We start from the raw sequence: 22,322 nt of genomic DNA, 5'->3' as shown, positions 1-22,322 counted from the left end.
CGCTCTTAAAGAAACAGAAATCGCTTGTAGCATTTTGAGCAGATCAACGTTGTTCTTCTCCTCCTCCCCCTTTTAAAGAGACGGCAGCGATCAATTGCAAATGCAAATTTTCCTAGCCTGGTACCCTCCAGAGGTGCTCAAATGATGCTCAGCAGGAATAGGTGGAACCCAAAGCATCAGAAGAGCAGCAAAGAGAAGGCTGTCTTAAATGGTAAATCTTTTTTGTGGCATAAAGCTTAAAGCCGTGGCATTTTAAGCCATAGTGGATATGTTAACCTTTCAGGTAGCAAAGTAACCTTAAAGAAAAAACAGAAAATCCATTGCCTGTAATAGGCTATGCGGGTGACAGCATGTAGCTAGCCGTGGCTGTTCCTGGGAGTTAAGCAGAGTTGGATCTGAGTAGAATTTGGATAGGAGGCCACTCAGCAATCCCAGCACCATCAGCTAGATCAGTGTTTCTCAACCTCAGCAACTTTAAGATATCTAGACTTCAACTCCCAGAATTCCCCAGTCAGCATGGGGAATTCTGAGCGTTGAAGTCCAGCTATTTTAAAGTTGTTGAGGCTGAGAAAACACTGAACTAGACTGGGAAGTTGAAAAGTATCTTGGAAGAAGTTGATAGCAAACCACTTCCATATTTTTGCCAAAACACCCTACATGGATATAATTGGAAAGTGACCAAGGGACAACCCTGGAGACTTCACTTCCCTTACTTATATGCCTGTGCGCTCCCACTGGGAAGCAAACCCCATTTAAATGTAGTGGCAATTCTGCAGTAAACATGAGCTGCAGCAATATTCAGATCCTGCAGCCTTTCTAGGTCTTCCGATTAAGCATTAATTAATGAAGGAGGATGCGTATATCTTTTGCATCCTCCATAGGAAACAAAAAGCGTACACTCAATTTTTGAAACAACCGACTTTGCAAGTGAAGAGGTCAGGAATTCTATATAGAGGTTATTCCTCCAGTTTTTAAAAACGTGTTTTTCATTTTTCACCCACTGTTTAGCTGCTTTGATCGGATTCCTGCTCAAATACTTTTTTTCACCACTGTGGTACGGTCGCTTTGCTTCCTTTTTCCGCTACATTTTCACTCCTCGCCCCGTTCTCCCCTTTTGAAAATTTTCGGAAAGGGATTCGTAGATTAGACTTTTGATCACACAGAAGAAAAAACGACTTTTCACTTTTGCTGTGGGTTTTTTTTTTAATCAAAGACCTTTCGAAAACCATCAGCTTTACTATGGGCGGGTTTAAAAAACGTCACCGAAGCTATTACCCTACTACTGGCAAGAGAGCAGTGGTTGCTGGGAGTACATCCGGGAACCGGTACCGTGCATTGCCTTTTTGCACGATGGGAGATGTTTCAACGCGGGAACAACTCAGTGTACGTATAATTCTACGCTCGTGTTACAGTATTAAACGTGCAGAACGACTAAGTGTGCACATCGGTTATCAACATATTCGTGACTGTGATGAATAATTCGTTTTACAAAAGTGCGCAAAGGACACCTGCCTTCTCGCATGAGAATCTGCAATTATGTTTTGGGGGGATTTATCCCAACACGCGCCTGCAGTTACTCAACATAAGTGCTGAATATGTAAAGATGCTATGCTTTTTAGATTTTAATTTTCTCTTAAACTGGACAGATTTTTTCCCCATGGAAGATCCTGGAATCGCCACTGGCAGATCCTCTGGTTTTAACGAAGAAAGGAGCCGTAACAATTGTCAGTGGCTGGGTCCACATGTGACGCTAAGCCATCAGGCAGTTTCTTTGCATGTAAACATGTGGTGTAAATCCAGTAATTGTCGTTTGAAAAACATGGCTTTGTATCTCCCTGTGAACCCAGCATTACCTTTCATTCAGCAAACCATAATTAAAATAAGCCATAGCTTTACCACTAGGCTTATGTTATGTATGAAACCAGCCAGTATATTATGTCCGCAAGCTTTTAAAAACAAAAGGATCCTGTCAGGAAAAGGGGATATACTAATGGTATTTTGCTGAATTGCTGGTGCAGGAAGATTTCTCTTTTTTAGGGAATTAAGCACTGGAAATGAAGATTCTGCTGCTCATAACTTTAAAAGGAAAATATCTTAACCTATAGTCTTTCCCAGTCTGGTGCCATCCAGAAGTTTTGGAACTACAACTTCCAGAAGTCTCAACCAATCTTTGGCCAAGTTGGTTGAGAATTTTGAGAATGCTAACACATCAGGAGTTGGAAATCTGAAGGCTAAAGATTATAGCATATTTAATTATATTTTTATCCCATTCATCCCCAATAAGATCATACTACATTTGCATACTTACATATTATTCAGTTCTGCAACTGAAAAAGTTCCAGAGCAGCTCTAATAAGATAATTAAAAAACAATATCCTACAAAATGATCCCTGCCTACAGGTTGATCTGTCTAAAATAAATTATACACATATAAAGGGCATCAGTGATCAGTTTGAAGGCTAACAGGTTGGGGAGAAGAAGAGTCAAATGTAGCTGATCTCAACAAAACTGATGGAGTGAGCCCCATTGCCCCATCTTTTTCATTACAGTAGATAGGCTTTTAAACAAAATGCTGTCAAGTATGTTAAATCTGTTTTACATACAATTGGCCTGGGTTTCTTGTGGTAGGCAAATACCGATTTTTTGTGGATTGACAACCATACCTGCCTTTGAGAACTTCTTAGACAACAATCCCATGTGCTAGCCAGGCTGGCAGCTGACTGGAATTTTAAATGTCCAGCTGTGTGAATGGAGCTTTCGAACCAGAGGCTCAGGCTCCATGTACCCTCTTTTTCCTGCATGATTTGATGCTGGCTAGACAGACTCTTAAGATCATTGGCTTCCAAGATCGAAATGTTTTGTGATTATAAAGGCACCGTCTTTTCCACAGCCTCTGAATTTTAGTGAAAATGCCACTCCTTATGAACTTTAGGGGTGTGATCGTGCACCATACCGTATCTAGTCTGATATGGTACAAGGTACCAGATGATTGAGTAAACTGAGGGTCACCCTTGTTTGCTAGGAAGCAACCATCTTGGCCAGTATCCAAGTCAATTCGCAATATGCTTCCTCTTATTTCTATTGAAATAAAAAATATTAAAATAAAACTATGGAAGCCTGGTTAGTGTCTGGGTCATCCTTCCTATGGTGGGAGATAGGATGGGAGTTTGTCTGCAGGTGAGTTAAAAAAAACCCAGCAACTGAAGAAAGACGATGAGATGAAACTGCTCCATTTGGTGTGTGTTTCTGCCTCCCATCCCCATGCCTGGATGTTAGAGGGAGGATTAATTTCAAACTAATTCCCCTTGATCAGGTGACCTGGGGACCCAAAGTTCGAGTGAGTTAACCTCTAACAACCTCAAGTTGAAAACTGTTTAAGTTGTTCTGCTGTAACCTCAGCTTGACTCAAAGTCTGGATTTAGGTGACATACTTGGTATAAAACTTAGTATGTTATACAAATGTGGCCAGAATTTTTATTTTCAAAAGTCACTTTCATCCTTTTCCACCCACCCCATCCATCAGAATTGCAAGTGTTTGACCTAAAGTTACTTGGTAATTTGTGTTTTGATGTCTGGAAGCAAAGTGCTGTGATACAATCTTTTCCTAGATCTTGAGATGGAGAGCAGCAGCAAGCATTGCTTGGTCTGTGCTATTGCTTCCTCTGTGTGTGGCAGCGTTCATCAGTTTTAGCAGCATTGACCTCTTCCATCCTGTTCAGTGGATCACAAGTATGTACAACTGCCCTTGCTAACTCTTATGCAGCATTTCAGATTGTCGCATCTCTGATCATGGTTTATGATAACCTCTGGTTAGTTAAAAGCCAACTGAAAAAGTCTTGTCTACTTAGAGCAGTGTTTCTCAACCTTGGGAACTTTAAGATGTGTGGACTTTAACTCCCAGAATTCCCCAGCCAGTCTTTCTCCGAATCTTAGCTTTTGCCAAACTTAGATAAAGCTAAGATTCAGAGAAAGGCAACTAAAATTTTCCCTTTGTTTCTCCTGTGGATTGTGTGGATTGTGCATGCAAACATGGCCACTGAGATGAAAACTGTGCTAGAGACTCTTCGGGCACTGTGCAGACATTTAGGCCCTAAACTATTACTCCAGTTGTAGCTGCTATATAATCCTTTCTGAAGGGGAATTCACTTTTTCTGTTCCAGATTCTTTCAGTGATTTGTATACATCCTATGTGATCTTTTGCATACTACTGCTGTCTGTGGTGATACTGGTAATAAATGTCTTCAATGTTCAGTTTCATGCAGGTGGGTACTGAAAGCCATATTGAATAAGATGCACAGCTTGATCCTGATTAGTTTTTTAAACATATGTCTACTTTTAGGCTTCATTTTGGAGTTTCTTTTATTCTATAATCCAAGGAGAAATTGAGTTACTGTTTTTTGCTCTTCTCTTAATTGTCCTTGAGTCACCAGTGTCTAAGAATTCTCACAAAGCTGGCCTTCATCATTGAAAAACTTCTCTGAAGGTACTTTGAAGGGCAGGATGGTTTGAAGGTCTCCCCTTCATATTAAGAACTGTCTAATGTTAAAATAAGTGGTGGTGGTTGGAATGTCATAATATAATATGAGAGAAACCTAAGGGAGTTGTTTAAGGAGGACGTGGTTAATGTTGTGTTTCTTTGCAGTTGTGCCGTCTATTCACTGCTCCCGATTAGCCCTAATAGGCAAGATTATCCACCCGCAGCAGGTGATCCATTCAGTTGCCCATGCTGTGATGGGAATGCTGGTGGCTTGGTGTGCTGCAGTTATGACCAAAGGGCAGTTCCTCTTTTTGTCTATGCCCTGCACAGCTACAGAAAGGTACAGTACTAGAGCTTTCTATTAATACATAACATGTAAAAATGAATAAAAACAGCATTACCAAAAATTTTACGATGGGCCTGTTTACACACTATGGCTGAGATAGTGCTAAGACACTTGTGCTGTGTGAAAGAACTCATGTGAAATTTTTTAGTTTTGTTTTTAAGCTAAGGGAGATTGTTTTACAAAAAGAGGATTCCTACCTCTTCCAAAAGTACAAATGAACTTATGTTTAAATCAGCTTTCTCGAATCTCATGACCTCCAGATGTTTTTGAACTCTATTGAATGGAAATTCCTGGAGTTCTGATCTCAGCATATCTGGAAGTTAGCAACATTTCATATACGTCTTTAAGAAGTGCTAAAAAGAAGACTGTTTTGCCCTGCCAGCTCAGAGGTTTACTGTTTGAAATAGGTATACTCTGATCAGTACAGAAATGAATATCTCTTTTTTCTTTTGCATCAAACTCTTTTCTCTCCTTCCACTATACAAGTGTTCTGTAGGATTAAGTTAGAAAAAAGGAGAGCGCTCCCATTGCTCCAAGCATTGATTAGAAAGACTCCTAACCAGGTTTTTTTTTAAGAATGTTTCCCATTTTATCAAAATCAGATAGTATCTCTTTAAAGGTGAAGCAAAGAATAGAGTTCTGTGTGTCTGCGTGCACCAGTAAACTAAAATTGCTGTTTTGCTACAGTGTGCCTGATGCTAACCTTCATACATGCCTGAATGAATACCACCTCTTTCTTTTACTCCTTGGAGCTTTTATGGGTTACAGCTACAGTCTCCGGTATCTTGTCAACAATTTGAACTACCTCCCATTCCCTGCCATACAAGTAAGTGCATAAAGTACAAGTGCATGGAGACCTAAGATTAGATCTGCAATGGTGGCCTTTTTCTGGCCATTCTTAACTGTCAGATGCAGCTTTGGGGAGATGCTATATAGGCCCAGGAAGGAGTCTTCCTCAAAAAATATCTGCAATATTCACATATTATGCTAAGCCAATGCAGGTTTGGGTTTAGCATGATGGATAAACCCTTCCACTGAGGTATGCTGTGGTTACTTTTATAGGATGCATTCATACATTACTCCAAACCAAACACAGTCAAGTCATGTAATGGCTTTTTGTGGTGCTTCAGCTCTTAGGATGAATGCTGGGAATGTAGCATGCAGGGAGACACAATTTACTGAGGATTGGAGGAGTTGCTTATGTACATGTGTGCCTTGTTAACCAAAACTATGTTTTCTGCTCCTTTTTCTTTTTTGCAAAGCCTGGCCTCTTAGGATTGTTTTTTTTTCTGTTTATATAATTTTTATTAAGTTTACAGCGAAGTTAAAAAACTACAGAAAAGAAAAAGAACTACAAAAAGAAAAAGAAAAAAACTAAAAAAGGGTGTGAAACACCCAAAAAAAGAATTTTAAGATTATATAGAAAGATGACTTCCAACTTTCAACAGCAAGAATATACAATTTCCATAATCAAACCCTTACCCTTTGTCAAATAAAGATCACATTATTTCTATAAGTCCCTTCATTAGCACATATAAATCACTAATACAATTGCTCTTTCCCCTTATATAAAAAGGATATTATATATAAATTTCTAAATCATCATCCCTCCCCCTTAAAACAACACCCATTTAAATTACTTCCTTCCTACCACAATTCTATATATTTCTGTCCACTATAATAAAAAACAAATTATAGAAATATATAAGTTGCCTGTTTTTATAATCAATAATACTACAGTGGATTTAAGCCTATTATTTATAAGCTGCTCCAATTAAGTCTCTATGCAGTGACCAAAAAGCAAGTATAAAACAGCTGTAACCTTAAGACAACAATAAAATTGTTACGCTAACTTTATTCATATATTGTAAAGTTTTTTGTTATGAAGTTAGCAAAATCTTGTGTGTTACCTAGGGAGTAGTGCCTAGAGGTACACGTCAGGTTAGAACAAGAGCATTATGCAGTTGTGTATAGTTAGCAAGAGCATTTATTTATTTGATATATTTATTTTCCCTCTGTAATGATGTTCCAGGTGTTATGATTGCCTATTCTAAAGTATCATCAGACTCACAGGCAGAAGTTCAAGGATATCTGATTTAATAAAGAACAGCATGCAGGATCACAAAGAAAGCTGAGAATACTAAAAGCACGGGCAAATTCAAACTAAGAACCCTCGGTGAAAATGAAATCCCTCCCCCTTTGAATCTTCTCCAGTCCATATCCACGGGTGCTCCTAACGGTTCCTGATGGTCTGCGGGAAAAGTCCTTGAACAGAGAAAATAACCCAAACACATTCCATTCCCCTGATTCCACATACAGAGCTTGGTACAAGGTCTCACAGCAGCTCCCTCCCGAACAGAAACACACGTCAGCACCATGGCATGGGAAACGTTACAATGTTTAAGATACATTGAAACAGTGAACATGACACCAGGTCATTAGCAACTTCTTCGCTGATGAGGAACCATTTTATCTAACCTGGATTAAGTGTATTTGTTTTCCTTTACTTAGTCTGTGACTTATATGAGAAACTTTTAGATCTTGAACAGCTTCCTTGAATTTCAACCCTTGTGGATTTTACACACTGTGGAAATGGTTTACCCATTGAAAAAGGACCAGTATTCTGATTTCTCAAGCTCAGGTGTATCTGTTTCAGAAGACCTGCTATGTAGACTGCTGAGTCACCAAAAATACCGGAAATAGTAGATCTGTTACCTGATACGATCAGGCTCTTCTTTTATTAAGTGCGGAACCAGACATGTGGTCTGCAGCTCCAGGAATTAACATACAGTTCCAAGAATGTTGGTGCAGTATAAAATTCAGAAAAGTTGCTTTTATGTAGTTGAGAAAAGTGGCTGATCAACAATATGGGACAGAAGTGAGCTCTAAACTGGGACAAATATAGCTGATATTTCCACTGCAAAAGATGCTGCTGTCTGCAAAATACACCTTTTGTTTCTAAGATGAAGGGAAGATTTTAGCTTAGCTGTAGAGCTTCAGCTTCCTATCTTCCTATTGTGGAGCATGGAACCCCCCCTTTTTTTTTTACTGTCAAATTGCCAAATGTATGAAAAAATTGACTTTGTCAAAACCTATCCAATGCATCCTTGGTTGTACTGTGTTCCTGTCATGGAGCATGTCACAAAGCAATAAAGCACCCATAAAAAGCATATTGATGGGTAGTTGCGGTACACAAATTAGAGTCCTACCTTGTATTGCAACTTTCCCCTCTTCCTCCCCAAATTCCTACGGATGCCCATGCTATTTCCTTTTATAGTTACATTTTGATTGCAGTTTGGAATTAACTCTGTTTCATTGCAGATAATAAACATTTTACTGTACTAAAGTAGAAAGAAATAAAACTTTAACCTGAGGCTTTACCAGGCAAGCTCCTGTAATGTTGCAGGATTTGGAAAACTGTCTAATTTAAAGCATGAATAATTCTTCACATTAAATATGCTACTCCATTCAGAAACATATGCATATAATTTTTCAGCAATACAAGTATCTGCGCTTCAGAAGATCCCTTCCACTACTGGCAAAGCACAGTTGCATGGAGTCACTTTATATGGTTAGGAACTTCTGTGCTGCTTATTACTTCTTTGGTAAGAGTCCCCTCTCCATCCCCTCCTCCCCTATTCTGCAAAACAATAGAGAGAGGTGAGGCACTGGGTTGGTTTTAAGGCCAGATGAATCCAACTTCTGATTATTTGGTTCTGGGATCAATGGGAGGGCAATTATTGCAATTGTTTCTCTTTTTTTTTTTTCTGGGCATCCATTTGGCCCATATAAAAAGGGGGGAGCCCTGCTGCATTACCTATTTATTGCATTTACTGTATATCCTGCCCTCTTCCAGAAGCTCAAGGCTATGTACATAACACTCCCATTTTTCCTCACAACTGCAGCCCTCTGAGATAAGTCGGAGAGGGAGAGTGACTAGTGAGGACTAGTGACTGAGAATGGACTTGAGTCTTGGTCTCCCAAGTCTGTCTGACACCTTAACCATTATACCATTCTGGCTGCCTAGAAAAACTGGCCATTTGGGGGAATATAACAAGACTGTTCTTTCTTGTGATATTATTTAGGCCAAGTAGAGCAGCTCGTTTTCAGCAGCGCTTAACCAGATGAGGCCCATTACCATGACTTCAGAAGTCTGAGTCACTAGAGCACAGAAAAACATGTTTTGCTACAAGATGCAAGAAATAGTTCCCTTTGTGTTGGGAGTAATGTAAAGCCTGTGTATAAACTGTGGTCTGAAGCCACTCAGAGAAACCAGGATCGCTCTCCTGTCCCTTCCATGCTAGTACTTCTCTGTGCTTTTCCATAGTACTAGTAGCACCCTTAAGGTGTCAAAGCAGCAAGATGTGTCTTTCTCTATGGGGTTCAGATTCAATTCTCTAGACGTGGAACAGTCTATACATTAAGAAGGTACTTAAATTGGGTTGCGATCTTGACATAATCAGGCTTTGAAATCAGTGGAACGCATTTATCATAACTAACCAAGCCCTGTTGATAGTACTCAAATTATTCTAGCTAAATTTGGATCCAATCCAGTATATTAAAGAACAAACTCTTTTGGGTTTTGTATTGGCAGTTGGCAGTATAATTTTTTGCTGGAAGACCTGCATTCTTTACCAAATAATATATCCCTGTGATGTTACCTCTTGATTGTTCTCAGGTTATATTCCAAGGGCATGGATAATGACCACAATGAACCTTCGTGCTGATAGGTTAGTACCTGTAAACATGTATTTATTTTGAATTGCATTCTCCCTTCTCTGTAAAGTATAAAAAGCAATATAAATGCTTCCAGTTAATGTCACAGGTTGTGATGAAATGCAGGATAAAGTTAGCTTTTTGAATATGTTTTGTCAGTGAGGACCTGGTGCTTCCAAGTAGGGATCCTATTCCCAGAATGTGTGTGTAAAGCAAAGGATTCTGTTCATTGGTTTCAGGGGACACACATTTGCAGGTGACAGCATGACCCCAGTGGGGATGCAAACTACTTTTGTGAAACATTTATTTGATAAGTTTAATAAGTAAATTGCTTAGAAAGATTTTCCTAAAAAACAGCATGTACATATTCTAAAATGTTGTTGATGATATCAACAATATAACAATATATTGAGCAATCATCAGCAAAACTTACTCAAAACGTATCTTAGAATATTAGTTCAATTATAATTTCTTTTCACTTACCTAACATACATAACTTACTGTGTTTAGGATTCAAAAAGTTGTGCTTTTGATATATTGCTATAATGTTCATATCACACAAATAAAATGGTGGGAAGGAAATCCATTATGCTGTTCACTTTTGTTTGTTTATTTGCCTTTTAGCAGTCATCCTCTTCTAGACACAGTGGCTGGTCTCCTGGATTTCTCTCTTCTGTACCACAGCTGGTTATGTGGTCTCTTTCTTCTAATGACTTGGTACATTGCATGGCTGCTCTTCAGAATTTTTTCGACTGAGGTGGGTGCTGTAGGCCCTGTGCCACCCAAACACACTATCTCTGCTCTCAAAGTAGCTTCCATTTCAAGAACACACTTTTTAATAAAACGTCTGTTATAATAAAGTCAACATTATTGCATTATTGAGCAACTTACATTCCCATCAGGACTGTCTTGTCAGCCTGTTCATTTTGATACTTTGACAAGCTTGCAAATGAGTATTAGGCCTTAAGTAACACTGATAAAAGACAGTATCTTACCCTTGCTGCAGCCACAGTCTGTGTGTTTTATTTTCAGGCACATCACTTTCCTGTCCAGCCAACTTTTGCAGAAGAAGCAGACCAGTGTTTACCTAAAATCTTAAACAGTAACCCTCCACCCCTTTTAAAGGTACGGGTTTGGTTGGATGTGGAGGCTGCCAGTCAGTATGATTACTGTATGATTATGATAGAAATAATACAAAAAGAATCAGGCAACAAAACCTAGTTTTTATTACTGGTTGACATGTCAAAATCACAAGTTAGCTGTAAGTCACCCTGTTCTTACTTACAGAGGCTAGATTGGTACCTTGTGTATTGTGAAAACCAAGCAAACTATGTTATGCTTTAATTCAATTTGTGAACCCAACCATGTTTTTTGATTCTTAGAGAAACTTTGCATGATTATATGTTAACTCTGGAAATTAGAAAACAGATTAAGCCAGCTTGGCAATATTTCTAAACACTTTTTCTCTGCAGTTTTTGGCTTTACAGGACCTGATGTTTCTTTCTCAGTATTCTTCTGTGCGACGTCAAGAGGTCTTTAGCCTCAGCCAACCAGGTACTTGAAAAATTACTGATGTTTTGTTAAATGAGAAGGGAGGTAATACAAAGTAACAAGTGAATTGATTTCATTTGAGGAGAGCTTTGTTTGCATTTGATTTTTAGATGCGTGGGTGACATAACTTTACTTTTTTATTATGGATATTTATTTATAAAATTTACCTATACAGATTTTTATAGACAGCCTATTTCTGGGAATTCAAAGTGATTTACAGTCAGGACTGTACAAAACAGGACAAGAAACTATCTTAAGACTTAAAAATAAAATTATTAGTACTTTGTCCATAAGTGAATGTAGACAGGTGTAAAACAGAACATGCAGCTAGAATAATGACTCACCTTGCACATTTTTCCTAAATTGTTGTTGGTCAATACAGCCATATATGATAGCTAGGATGACACCTTCTGACATTCCAGTATGTGTAGGCTTGATTCTGATAACCTTAACAGTTTAGCTGCAATAGAATCTTGATTAAAAGTTTATATTTATATTTAATATATTTATACATAATATATATATAATTTATATATTGCTCCATTAAACTTTGTCTGGTTGTGTATATTAGATTAGAAAATGGTATTTAGCTCACATTGTTGATTGATGCTCTTGCAACCTAAGGAAATGGTTATTTCTATTAGCACTATTTACTAAAATATGTTCCGTTGTCAAATACCTGGTTTTCTTTTTTCTCTCAATCTGTTTTCATAAAATCAGAGTGGAAGGGACTATTTAGGTTATTGAGATAGGTCCTCATTGACATTCTGTGTGTCTCTGACAGGTGGACATCCATACAACTGGACTTCAATTTGTGGGGAGTGTTTAAACCTTCTAAGTGATCTGACACAAAAGCTGGTAATCCAGCAAGAGATTGCAGCTGCAAATGGAAGATTGAAACAGCCGTCTGCAGGAGACTTGACACAGTCCTTCAGTTCTCCAGGTAATGGACAACGTTTAATCCTAGGGCTGCCAAATCTAAGTTGCAAAAATCTGGATGATTGCTAGGTGGCAGCAAAGAGGTAGAGAAAATCTGCCTGTTTGCTGCCATCTAGTGGTCATCCAGATCTGCGCAGTCAAAATCTGGTAGCCATGCATTTTTTGAGCCTTTAAATCACACCAAGTCTGTCAAAAGGGAAAGAACTGCATTAAGAAAAGTGTAGGCTAGCATACTAATGTTGCATTTATGAAAGTGTGAGAAAAAGGGCAGTGTGGGTTTCTCTTTCACTGGCATTTAAACTTTTTTTTTGTCTAATAACAAGCAACATGCTAATGAATTGTTTCAGATATTATTTCTTGCCATAGTTTCATTGGCATTTTCCCATAATGAAAACATATCAAACATATACTGTTCCATGTGCAGTGAAAAAGAATTGGGAAATTCTAAGAATATGGCTGAGCATATATATCTGTGCTCCACACTTTACTTGTGTTACGTCAGTGTTTTCCCATAAGCTGGTTGCAAGATCTCACTAAGTTATATTATAGTTGGTTTGCTTTGGGTTTTGTGTACTAGGCCTTATTTTCTGTAATTCTTAATTAATGCCCAACCCGAAGTCCTAGTTGGGGATCTGTCACCTTTGGAAGCCTTGTGTGCAGGTCCCAGAGACCTCAAAAATGGTTACCCATCATAATTTTGTTACGTGACAGGAGAAAATTCACAACTACATGACTGTAGAATAATCACATTAATTATAAATTATGGTATTTGTATGGATTTACTTCTAATGATATTATCCTGCAAATGACACAAAATATATTGTTTACCTCACTTGTGCAATGACATTACATGACTGATGTACATTGCTGTGGTCTGTGTCCTAATACATTGTGTTTATTCAGCCACTGTCAGCAAGGATAACCATGGCAAGTGTGATTAAAGGATAAAGTAACTCAGAGGAGTGGATGTTTAATTTGTATCCTATATGTGGGCCACCTGTAGCTTGCAGTCCACATATGGCTCCTCAGCATCACGTTTGCAGTTCTCTGAGATTCCACTGCTGACATTTGCCAGCAAGTGGTCTAAATTCCAGCTATTCTTTTTTTTAGCTTTTTGGATTTTTTTCCCCCCCATATTTGAGAATAGAACACCCTTGGGAGGCAAACTATTTCTATTCCTATTAAGTGCCCCCAATAGCTCCGATTGTCAGCTCAGAGACAAATATGTTGGGCCACTTTTGTAGATTTTGGGGGTAAGAGTAGAAATGGGAGTAGTTTCACACTCTCATTTTTACTCTCAAAACCCTGAAATAAATGGGCCCTGTCTCTTCTGGTAACATCATAAGATAACCTTCAAAGATCTCAAGAAGACTGTAAGGCTAGTAGCTACTTTGATCTTTTAAATCCTGTTCATTTCTATCCTATACCCTCAGTACTATCTATATTATGAGCCATTACTCGTGATCAAAAGAATCAACAAATTCTTCAGGTGTAACTTGGAGATTCATTATTGGATTTACATCCTTCCATAAGTCATGGTTTGTGTTAGCCATGGCTTGTTGAAGAATATAAATTATGATTTATAAACCACAGTGGCTGGGTTTAGACATCATGCTAAGCCAACCACAATATAGTTAGCCACTCTCCCATTTTCTGTCTTTGTAAATGTTGTCGTTACTGCAGTACTATTTAATAATAAATCATCACTTCAGCTGCTATAAAATCATATGCGTGTACATGTCTAAATTACTTCCACAGTCTGTTTCAAGATTTGAATTTGGAAAAGCAAAGTATCTAATAGTAGTAAAATATTTTTTAAAAAATCATTTGTTTCATCAAGTCCATTCTGAGAAGAACAAAGTGTTAATATAGTGTTAATATCTATTTAGTAATGCCACTTCAGAGCTCAACAGTGTTGCTTTTCTTAGTGGAAATTGTATTAATAATTTTCTTTTGCATTTTATACAAGTACAAAAAGAATTAACTCAGTTTTTTGCTGCATCTAAATTAGCAGCTGCCACTTACTTGTTGGTACAAGGCATCCTGAATGTAGCTTTTTAAAATATGATTCCTTGCTTGGAGCAGCTCCCGAAGAAAGCTCATTTCAGACGCCAAGGACCAGCATATTTCCTCGAGCCCATATGCATTCCCTGGTTAAATCGTCTCTGTTGCCCTTAAAAACATCACCTGCATCTGATCTTGGAAGCAATTTAGGATCGCCTTTTAATACTTCCCTTTTGGGTCATAAGCCTGGACTGCTGGAGTTAAACTCTCCTTGGCATGGATCTGTCCAAAGTCCCCATATTATGAGAAGAGGACCAAAACTATGGACATCAAGTTCAGGTAGGAAATATTATTCTGTCAATTTTGAGCTTGGTAGTTCAGTAAGATAATTATCAAGGAACTTTAAAAAAAATAGCTTTTAAAAAATGGGATGGATTTCTCTTACAGATCTACAATTGACAGGCTTTCCTGATGAACCTCACCCAGTGATGGTGGTTGCAAAAGATGCTAAGGAAGCAGCACAGCCAGGTTCTTTCTATATATGGTTACAGAACAAGAAAGAGCAGGTATTACCATGAATCAAGCAATACATTTATCTGCATGGCATGTTTTCTCTACAGGTAGTCCTTGGTTAACAACAGTAATTGTGACTGGAATTTCTGTTGCTAAGTGACATCATAAAGTGCAATGTCACGTGACCACACCATTTAGTGATTCCAGTTGCCTGCGTTAAGCGAATCCTGCAACGTCATTAAGTGTGATGTCACATGGTCACCATTTGCAATCTCTTGCTGGCTTCCCCATTGACTTTGCTCGTGGGAAGCCAGCAGTGAAGATTGCAAATGGTGATCGCATGAGTACGGGACGCTGCGATGTCGTAATTGTGAACCAGTCGCCGAGTGCCTGGATTGCGATCCCGGGGATGCCGCAAAGCCGGAACTTCGAGGACTAGTCATAAGTACCACTTGTTTAGCATCATTGTAAGTTTGAATGGTCGCTGAATGAGTGGTCATTAAGCAAGGATCACCTATATTGTACATTTCTTTTTTACATATGAAGGGTTCATTCCAATCATTTTAAGACGGGGGTACCAGCTCAGGATAAAACGAACTGGTGTCTCCAGACACCCAGATACCTCTCTTAGTGCTCAGAAGGCTCCTTGTCCCAACTGGTATTTTACATAGATTGCTTTAATTAAAGGTGGGCATGTTGTGGAACACAACTGGTAGCATCAGGTTTATCTGCAGCTCCTGCTGGGGTGGTAGAGAACCCAGGGAGCCAGCTTATGTTTTGGTAAATAGGTATTTTTTAGTTGACCATGCCCCTCAGGGCAGCAATTTTTAGAATAGGCACATCTCCTAAGGCAATAATTTTATGAGTGTATCCAGTATATATTCTTATAATTCCAAATGTGCTCCCTTTTGTCTACCCCAGTATAGCATAAAAGCTTTGGTTAAAACTTAAAATGGAATTACATATTATTCTGAACTACTTTGTATGTTCTTCGGCTCTTCAGAGATTTCTTCTTCTTCCAGATCAAACATTTCCTGTCAAAACGAGTCCTGATAATGTATTTTTTCAGCAAGGTGAGACTACATGTGTAACTCGGTGATTGGTCTTGTTTGGATGGCAAGAATTCTTGTTACTGCTTTTTATTTTTTTTTAATCCTTAAACTAGAATTTCATACAATGATTTTTGAAATGGTACTATGGAAACTTGATTTTTAACTACTGATTTCAATTTTAACAATTGACTTAACTTATCAGCTACTTGTTTTGCAGGAAAATGAGGAATAATCAGTTGATCACCGAAACTATTAATTAACACATTAAGTAGAGCTCTTGGTAATTAAATTTGCTCTTAGCATTTAAAACCTGCTACTAACTTCATTGATTAACTTGCAAAACATTTTACTCTTCAGCATCCTGAAGCCTCAGTCCAAGTGCTGTTTTCTGATACCCAAATGCATATTTGGGCTTTGGAAGGTAAGCTTTTTAAATACCCCTTAAAAGAGCTGTGTCTTTTATTTTATTTATCAAATTTTGTCACCGCCCATCTCTCCCAAAAGAGGGACTCTGGGCGGTTGTCTTTTCTTGGGATCACATAGCTGCAGCTATTGTAGGATCCCTGGAGAATTCGTATTTGATTTAAGGAGCTGCAGCCAAGTGCTCTCTTCCTGCCCTCATGCTTTCTGAAGAAACTTTTTTTTGCCTTTGAATGCAAAGCACTGCACAGCCTCCCCCCCATTGTATTATATTTCAAAACAAGATTACAAAAAAATAAACAAAAAAAAAAAGAAAAAGAAAAAGCGAACAGTGAAACAAACAATGAAATACTGAAAAGTTAATGAACCACCAAAACCCCCCACCCCTAAACAGAAGATCCCCCCCCAAAAAAACCAAACAGAAAATAACAGAAATAATCTCTTTGTATCTGAAATTGCTCCCAAATAAGTAACTCTTGTTGCCATATATCTGTTTTGTTGTTTATTCGTTTAGTCGCTTCCGACTCTTCGTGACTTCATGGACCAGCCCACGCCAGAGCTTCCTGTCAGTCGTCAACATCCCCAGGTCCCCCAGGGACGAGTCCGTCACCTCTAGAATATCATCCATCCACCTTGCCCTTGGTCGGCCCCTCTTCCTTTTGCCTTCCACTCTCCCTAGCATCAGCATCTTCTCCAGGGTGTCCTGTCTTCTCATTATGTGGCCAAAGTATTTCATTTTTGCCTTTAATACCATTCCCTCAAGTGAGCAATCTGGCTTTATTTCCTGGAGGATGGACTAGTTTGATCTTCTGGCAGTCCAAGGCACTCTCAGAATTTTCCTCCAACACCACAGTTCAAAAGCATCGATCTTCCTTCTCTCAGCCTTCCTTATGGTCCAGCTCTCGCAGCCATATGTTACTACGGGGAACACCATTGCTTTAACTATGCGGGCCTTTGTTGTCAGTGTGATGTCTCTGCTCTTAACTATTTTATCGAGATTTGTCATTGCTCTTCTCCCAAGGATTAAGCGTCTTCTGATTTCCTGGCTGCAGTCAGCATCTGCAGTAATCTTCACACCTAGAAATACAAAGTCTTTCACTGCTTCTACATTTTCTCCCTCTATTTGCCAGTTATCAATCAAGCTGGTTGCCATAATCTTGGTTTTTTTGAGGTTTAGCTGCAAGCCAGCTTTTGCACTTTCTTCTTTCACCTTCATCATAAGGCTCCTCAGTTCCTCTTTGCTTTCAGCCATCAAAGTGGTATCATCTGCATATCTGAGATTGTTAATGTTTCTTCCAGAGATTTTAACTCCAGCCTTGGATTCCTCAAGCCCAGCATGTCGCATGATGTGTTCTGCGTACAAGTTGAATAGGTAGGGTGAGAGTATACAGCCCTGCCGTACTCCTTTCCCAATCTTAAACCAGTCCGTTGTTCCGTGGTCTGTTCTTACTGTTGCTACTTGGTCGCTATACAGATTCTTCAGGAGGCAGACAAGATGACTTGGTATCCCCATACCGCTAAGAACTTGCCACAATTTGTTATGGTCCACACAGTCAAAGGCTTTAGAATAGTCAATAAAACAGAAATAGATGTTTTTCTGAAACTCCCTGGCTTTTTCCATGATCCAGCGGGTATTGGCAATTTGGTCCCTAGTTCCTCTGCCTTTTCTAAACCCAGCTTGTACATCTGGCAATTCTTGCTCCATGAACTGCTGAAGTCTACCTTGCAGGATCTTGAGCATTACCTTACTGGCATGTGAAATGAGTGCCACTGTTCGATAGTTTGAACATTCTTTAGTGTTTCCCTTTTTTGGTATGGGGATATAAGTTGATTTTTTCCAATCTGATGGCCATTCTTGTGTTTTCCAAATTTGCTGGCATATAGCGTGCATTACCTTGACAGCATCATCTTGCAAGAGCCATATATCTGTTACTTGCTCTGATTTTTACTAGCTGAATGTCACAGGTTCATCTTTGAATGGCTTTTTAAGATATGTGTACATGTACACACAGAAACACACAAAACTGAAGGGCCTAACCGTACAATTGGGATTTTTATTGAGAGGTTGCAATGCTTTTTTCTGTTACCGTTTCACAGGTCAGCTTTTTATAAGCTGGGTTAGACCCTTGTGGGGCCTGGAGACAGGAGGTAGCCGTGGTCTCCTGGGTTTAGCTTTTCTTCAGATCCTGTCTTTCCCAGCAACTAGCCTGTCTGCCCAGACCTTGGGCTTTAGCTCATACTTGGCGGGGCTAATCTTACTTATCCCTTTTTGGGGGGTTGTGAAGATTGTGTTTAGGTTTTGGAGAGATTACATTCTAACCAGGCAGAGAGTTCTCCATTATTAGTGAAGAAAATAGCTGCCGCACCAGTTCTCAAAAAAGGCTTGAACAAGAGACTGAGAAAATTTCTGCCTTAGGAACCTGGATATAAATTGAATTCTGAAGGTGGGAAAGAGTTGAGTTGTTAAGATTTCTGTAACTTTATCTTAATCACTTTCAGTAAATGTTAGTAAAGAAGCCCTGAAAGAATCTTGCTTTCTTTGGAGGTGGGGCAGCCAAGAATCTGGAACTTCTGCCTGCTTCTTATGGTTGGACATCTGCTGCTTGCCTGCCGTAGGCAGCTGTGTCTGCTTGAGTGCTGTAGGTGCTGTAGTTGATCTCATAGGTGGCTGCTGGCCTTCTCCACCTGTTGAGCTGCTCTTGCAGATCCCAGATGTCTATCATCCTCACCACTTACCTTGGCTTCTGGTCAGATTTTATGGGTAGATGCAAGACCGGGGTCCTTTTTAAAGGGTATTAGGGTGGAGCATTCAGCTGGAGGACTCCATGCTGGCAGCTATGCCAGACTGTGCTTGATGGCAGTCCAGATAAGCTTGAGGAAGGGAAGGGTCTCAGCACCTCATGGCAGTGGCCTCTGCCTCTATGTAGGTTTGGGTTAAAGGAAGAGTCTACAGTGCTGATTCAAATTCTCTTATCAGTTTCAAGAACAGGGCTGGAGGTCCTTTTTTGGTTGGGGTTTGACAGAGTTGGGCTCCAGCTTCTTCCACAGGTTGAGGACCAAACTTTTAGCCTTTGGGGAAAGAGAAAGTCCACTGAGCTGCCTTATCTCTGCTCTCTGGAGTCCCAAGGAGAGTACTGTTAGTTTTCCTGGGGTTACAGAGGAGGGACATCATCTGTAGTTTGGGCATGATACCACTACACCCTGCTGTGCTTATTCTGAGCATATTGATGTGTTAAAGTATTTGAAATGTTTCTTCTTAGTCTGCACTTCAACTCCCAGAATTCTCAGCAATGGCCACGTTGGCTGGGAAATTCAGAGAGTTGAGATTTATGTATCCAGAGGCTGTCCAAGTTAAGGGAAGGATGGCTTTAGATTGTGGGAAGGGGAGAATGGTGAAAGCCAAAACTAAGCTTTTGTAAATTCAGAGTCCCATGAAAAAGCATTGCAATCTTGAATTTCATGACAATGAACATGCTGGAATTAAAAATTACTCTTTTTGAAGGTTTATCGCATCTTGTAGCAGCTTCATTTACTGAAGATAGATACGGTGTTGTTCAGACAACACTGCCAGCAATTCTAAATGCTTTGCTAACTCTTCAGGAGGTAAGGAGCCCTAATTTTTTTCACAGAAAAGAAGTATGAGGCTGTAACATACTAGTGACTAGAAAAAAAATTGCTGTTTTTTTTTAAAGACTATCAAATGTTTTTCCTATGGTTAAAGAGAGGATAGGTTAGACTAGATTCAAAAAGGTGCTTCAAAGAGCAAGCCGGGGTATGAATGTAGCACTCGTTCTGCAGCCCCTTAAAACGGCTGTGTCTTTTCTTGGGATCACATGGCTGCAACTATTGTATGACCCCTGGAGAATTCATATTTGATTTAAGAAGCTACAGACAAGTGTTCTCATCCTGCCCTCATGCTTTCTGAGGCAATTTTTTTTTTGCTTTTGAATGCAAAGCACTGCACAAGCTCTAGCACCTGTGCTCCAGTCTGCTTTGTTTAAGAACTTCACTCTTTTGAAGTGAATCAGTTCTTTAAACAGTATTGTTCAGAACAGTATCTTGATTGACAAAACGTTCTATTCCTCATTGGGCTTAGCCTCTACAGTTGATTCTCTTTTATTAACCAGAAGATAGTAGCATTTCCATCATTTAGGGCTTGCCACAGTCAGTTTGCATTGGAGAAGACATGGAAAGAACTTGCACAGGCAAAAATACCTAAGTCCATTCAAACAACTACTGAGAAAATTACTAAAGTTGTATCACCTTAGTGATTTTTAGGGACATGATTTTCCCCATGACTGCATGTTGCAGTGAGGGATCACGTGGTTCATTAAATGTTGGCTTAGTAGATGTGTGAGCCTAGCCTTTGTGATTCATAAATCATGATTGGTTAGTAGTTATTGTTTGTAGGCTATGGTTTATGGCTTAGCATGGACAAATGTTAACTGGCTTATTCAGTAAACCATTGTTAAACATGGCTTAACACAGTGGGTAAACCCAGTCATCTTCTCATAAAGGAAATATTGTTCAGAATTGGATTATGTTGGTTAGTTTTTAGAACCTTGATCTTTCTAATTTCTGAACTGTTTGGGCACTTTCTGATGAACATTTAGTATTTAAGTTTATGCAGTGCTATACATGTTTATTTTGTTGCCAACATGTTTCTTTTGTGGTTTGTTCTTCATTCTAGGTCATAGACAAACACTTCAAACTTCCTCATGTTTCCAGCAAACCTCCCAAAACTTCAGGAAATCTTGTGGACACTTCCTATAAAACCCTTCGATTTGCTTTGAGATCATCAGTGAAAACTGCAATCTATCGGATAACCACCACCTTTGGAGAACACTTAAAGTGAGTTTGGAGGCTCTAAAACTGCATTAGTGTTCATTTCCTAATGTACTAAAGTATCTGATAGATGAATGAAAACCTTGCTGGGTTGTTATGGTGCAAGATGGGAGGAGGCAACGCTATCTACACCCACCTTGAGCCTGAACAATATAATCATAACAATTAAATGTAGTGCATTCTTACATTAAATAAACAAGTATTAAAACAACAACAACAACAACAAAGCCTGTTTTACCTATCCAAAACAGTTTGGGGTGAGTACATTCAGTTTAACATGCCTGAGATTTTTATGTGCAAAGATTGGGGTAGAGACAGCAAAGCAGGTACTCTGCCTTTATGAATGCCCGAACAGCACTAAAGTCATGTCAGGATTGGAGGAAATAACTCAGATCTGAATTTGCTTTCTTATTTTCTGATTTCAAACCCCACTTCTTCAGCCAAGTTATTTAGACAAATGTTCCAGGCGGTTGTCAGAACTTTTTCTAGTGTGTATTTGAATGTATTTTGGAACAAGTTCTGCAAAATATGTTTTTTGATCTCTTTTTTAGTGCAGTGCAAGTATCTTCAGAACATAAGAAAAGACTGCAGCAGTTCTTGGAGTTCAAGGAATAGTCATGCCAAATTGCACATACTATTGCACATGGATAGTAATGATGCCAACAACCACAGATCAAAACGAAGTTAAAGTAACTTGATCTTATTGGCTTCTCAGATATGTACTTGTTTTCTTTTTGGCAACTCATAAGTTGATGTATATGTATTTTGAAATACATATACATGTATTTTTGAAACTTGGATTGTTTTACTCTGATATTTTATATAATAAAATGATATTTAAACTAAATACACTTTGGACTAATTGAATGATATGATTTATATGTGGGCTGCTTTAATATACCTCTTGAAGCTCTTGGTCTTCTATGATTTACTTGGTGTTGGTAACTGTTGACAAATCAGCAGATCAAATCTTTATTACGGTCAAGGACCAGCATAAGGAAGATGGGGTACAGTCAGTTAAAAGCACAGAAAATACATTGGAATCTAAAGCTCTGTGTGTGTGTGTGTGTGTGTGTGTGTGTGTGTGTGTGTGTGTGTGTCACAAAAGTCTAAACAAAAAGAAAATCTAAAAGGAGGGGTAGGAGCATTAGATGGGTGTAAGGGAGCATAAAGGTTAGTATGTCTATCAGAACAGAACACTCTAGTGTGATGAATTAGATGCTCATTAAAACTCGTTTATGGCACCTGTTGACAAAATATAAATTCACACAGATCAGATTGTCACCCAGTTGCCATGTGCGTCTTTTGATACAGATTGCACAGCTGAACTATAAAATATTTCCATAGTTCATGGCATCGACCAGAGACAGGTTACTGCAAATTGGTCTTCAGATGTTTTTACATTTTCTGTAAAGCTGTAAAACAAGGCCCCTTCTGAGAAGAAGGGAACGCAACCCAC

The 22,322-nt window shown here is 39.0% G+C and overlaps 1 protein-coding gene across 4 annotated transcripts; it reads left to right on the top strand.

The window, feature by feature from the left end:
* Positions 1 to 170: 170 nt before the first annotated feature.
* On the top strand, positions 171 to 21,710 carry NDC1 (NDC1 transmembrane nucleoporin). 4 transcript variants are annotated; one of them, XM_063297977.1, is made up of 18 exons: positions 171 to 211; positions 3,609 to 3,729; positions 4,161 to 4,262; positions 4,643 to 4,817; positions 5,511 to 5,649; positions 8,320 to 8,428; positions 9,502 to 9,553; positions 10,164 to 10,296; positions 10,572 to 10,664; positions 11,012 to 11,093; positions 11,875 to 12,033; positions 14,115 to 14,372; positions 14,481 to 14,599; positions 15,569 to 15,619; positions 15,956 to 16,019; positions 19,521 to 19,621; positions 20,709 to 20,869; positions 21,415 to 21,710. In XM_063297977.1, the coding sequence occupies exons 1-18, from the start codon at positions 209 to 211 to the stop codon at positions 21,476 to 21,478; spliced, it is 1,986 nt and encodes a 661-aa protein (XP_063154047.1). In that variant the 5' UTR covers positions 171 to 208; the 3' UTR covers positions 21,479 to 21,710. The 4 variants fall into 4 exon arrangements, with proteins under 4 accessions (XP_063154047.1, XP_063154046.1, XP_063154045.1 ...); XM_063297976.1 differs by lacking the exon at positions 171 to 211 and adding an exon at positions 1,277 to 1,383 and having other exon boundaries at positions 10,167 to 10,296; XM_063297975.1 differs by lacking the exon at positions 171 to 211 and adding an exon at positions 1,277 to 1,383.
* The last annotated feature ends 612 nt before the right edge of the window (positions 21,711 to 22,322 follow it).

The sequence above is a fragment of the Candoia aspera genome, chromosome 3 (assembly GCF_035149785.1).
Source record: "Candoia aspera isolate rCanAsp1 chromosome 3, rCanAsp1.hap2, whole genome shotgun sequence".
NCBI lineage: Eukaryota > Metazoa > Chordata > Lepidosauria > Squamata > Boidae > Candoia > Candoia aspera.
The sequence above is the reverse complement of the archived record's forward strand: the minus strand, read 5'-3'. Positions and strand labels throughout refer to the sequence as shown.

What these genes read in the sequence shown, in the direction of transcription:
- NDC1 (XM_063297975.1), top strand. Translation starts at nt 1,351, where the DNA reads ATGGGAGATGTTTCAACGCGGGAACAACTCAGT. An exon ending in ACTATGGACATCAAGTTCAG is followed by an intron (nt 14,373 to 14,480) that starts GTAGGAAATATT and finishes TTTCTCTTACAG; the next exon opens with ATCTACAATTGACAGGCTTT. An exon ending in TAATGTATTTTTTCAGCAAG is followed by an intron (nt 15,620 to 15,955) that starts GTGAGACTACAT and finishes TTTACTCTTCAG; the next exon opens with CATCCTGAAGCCTCAGTCCA.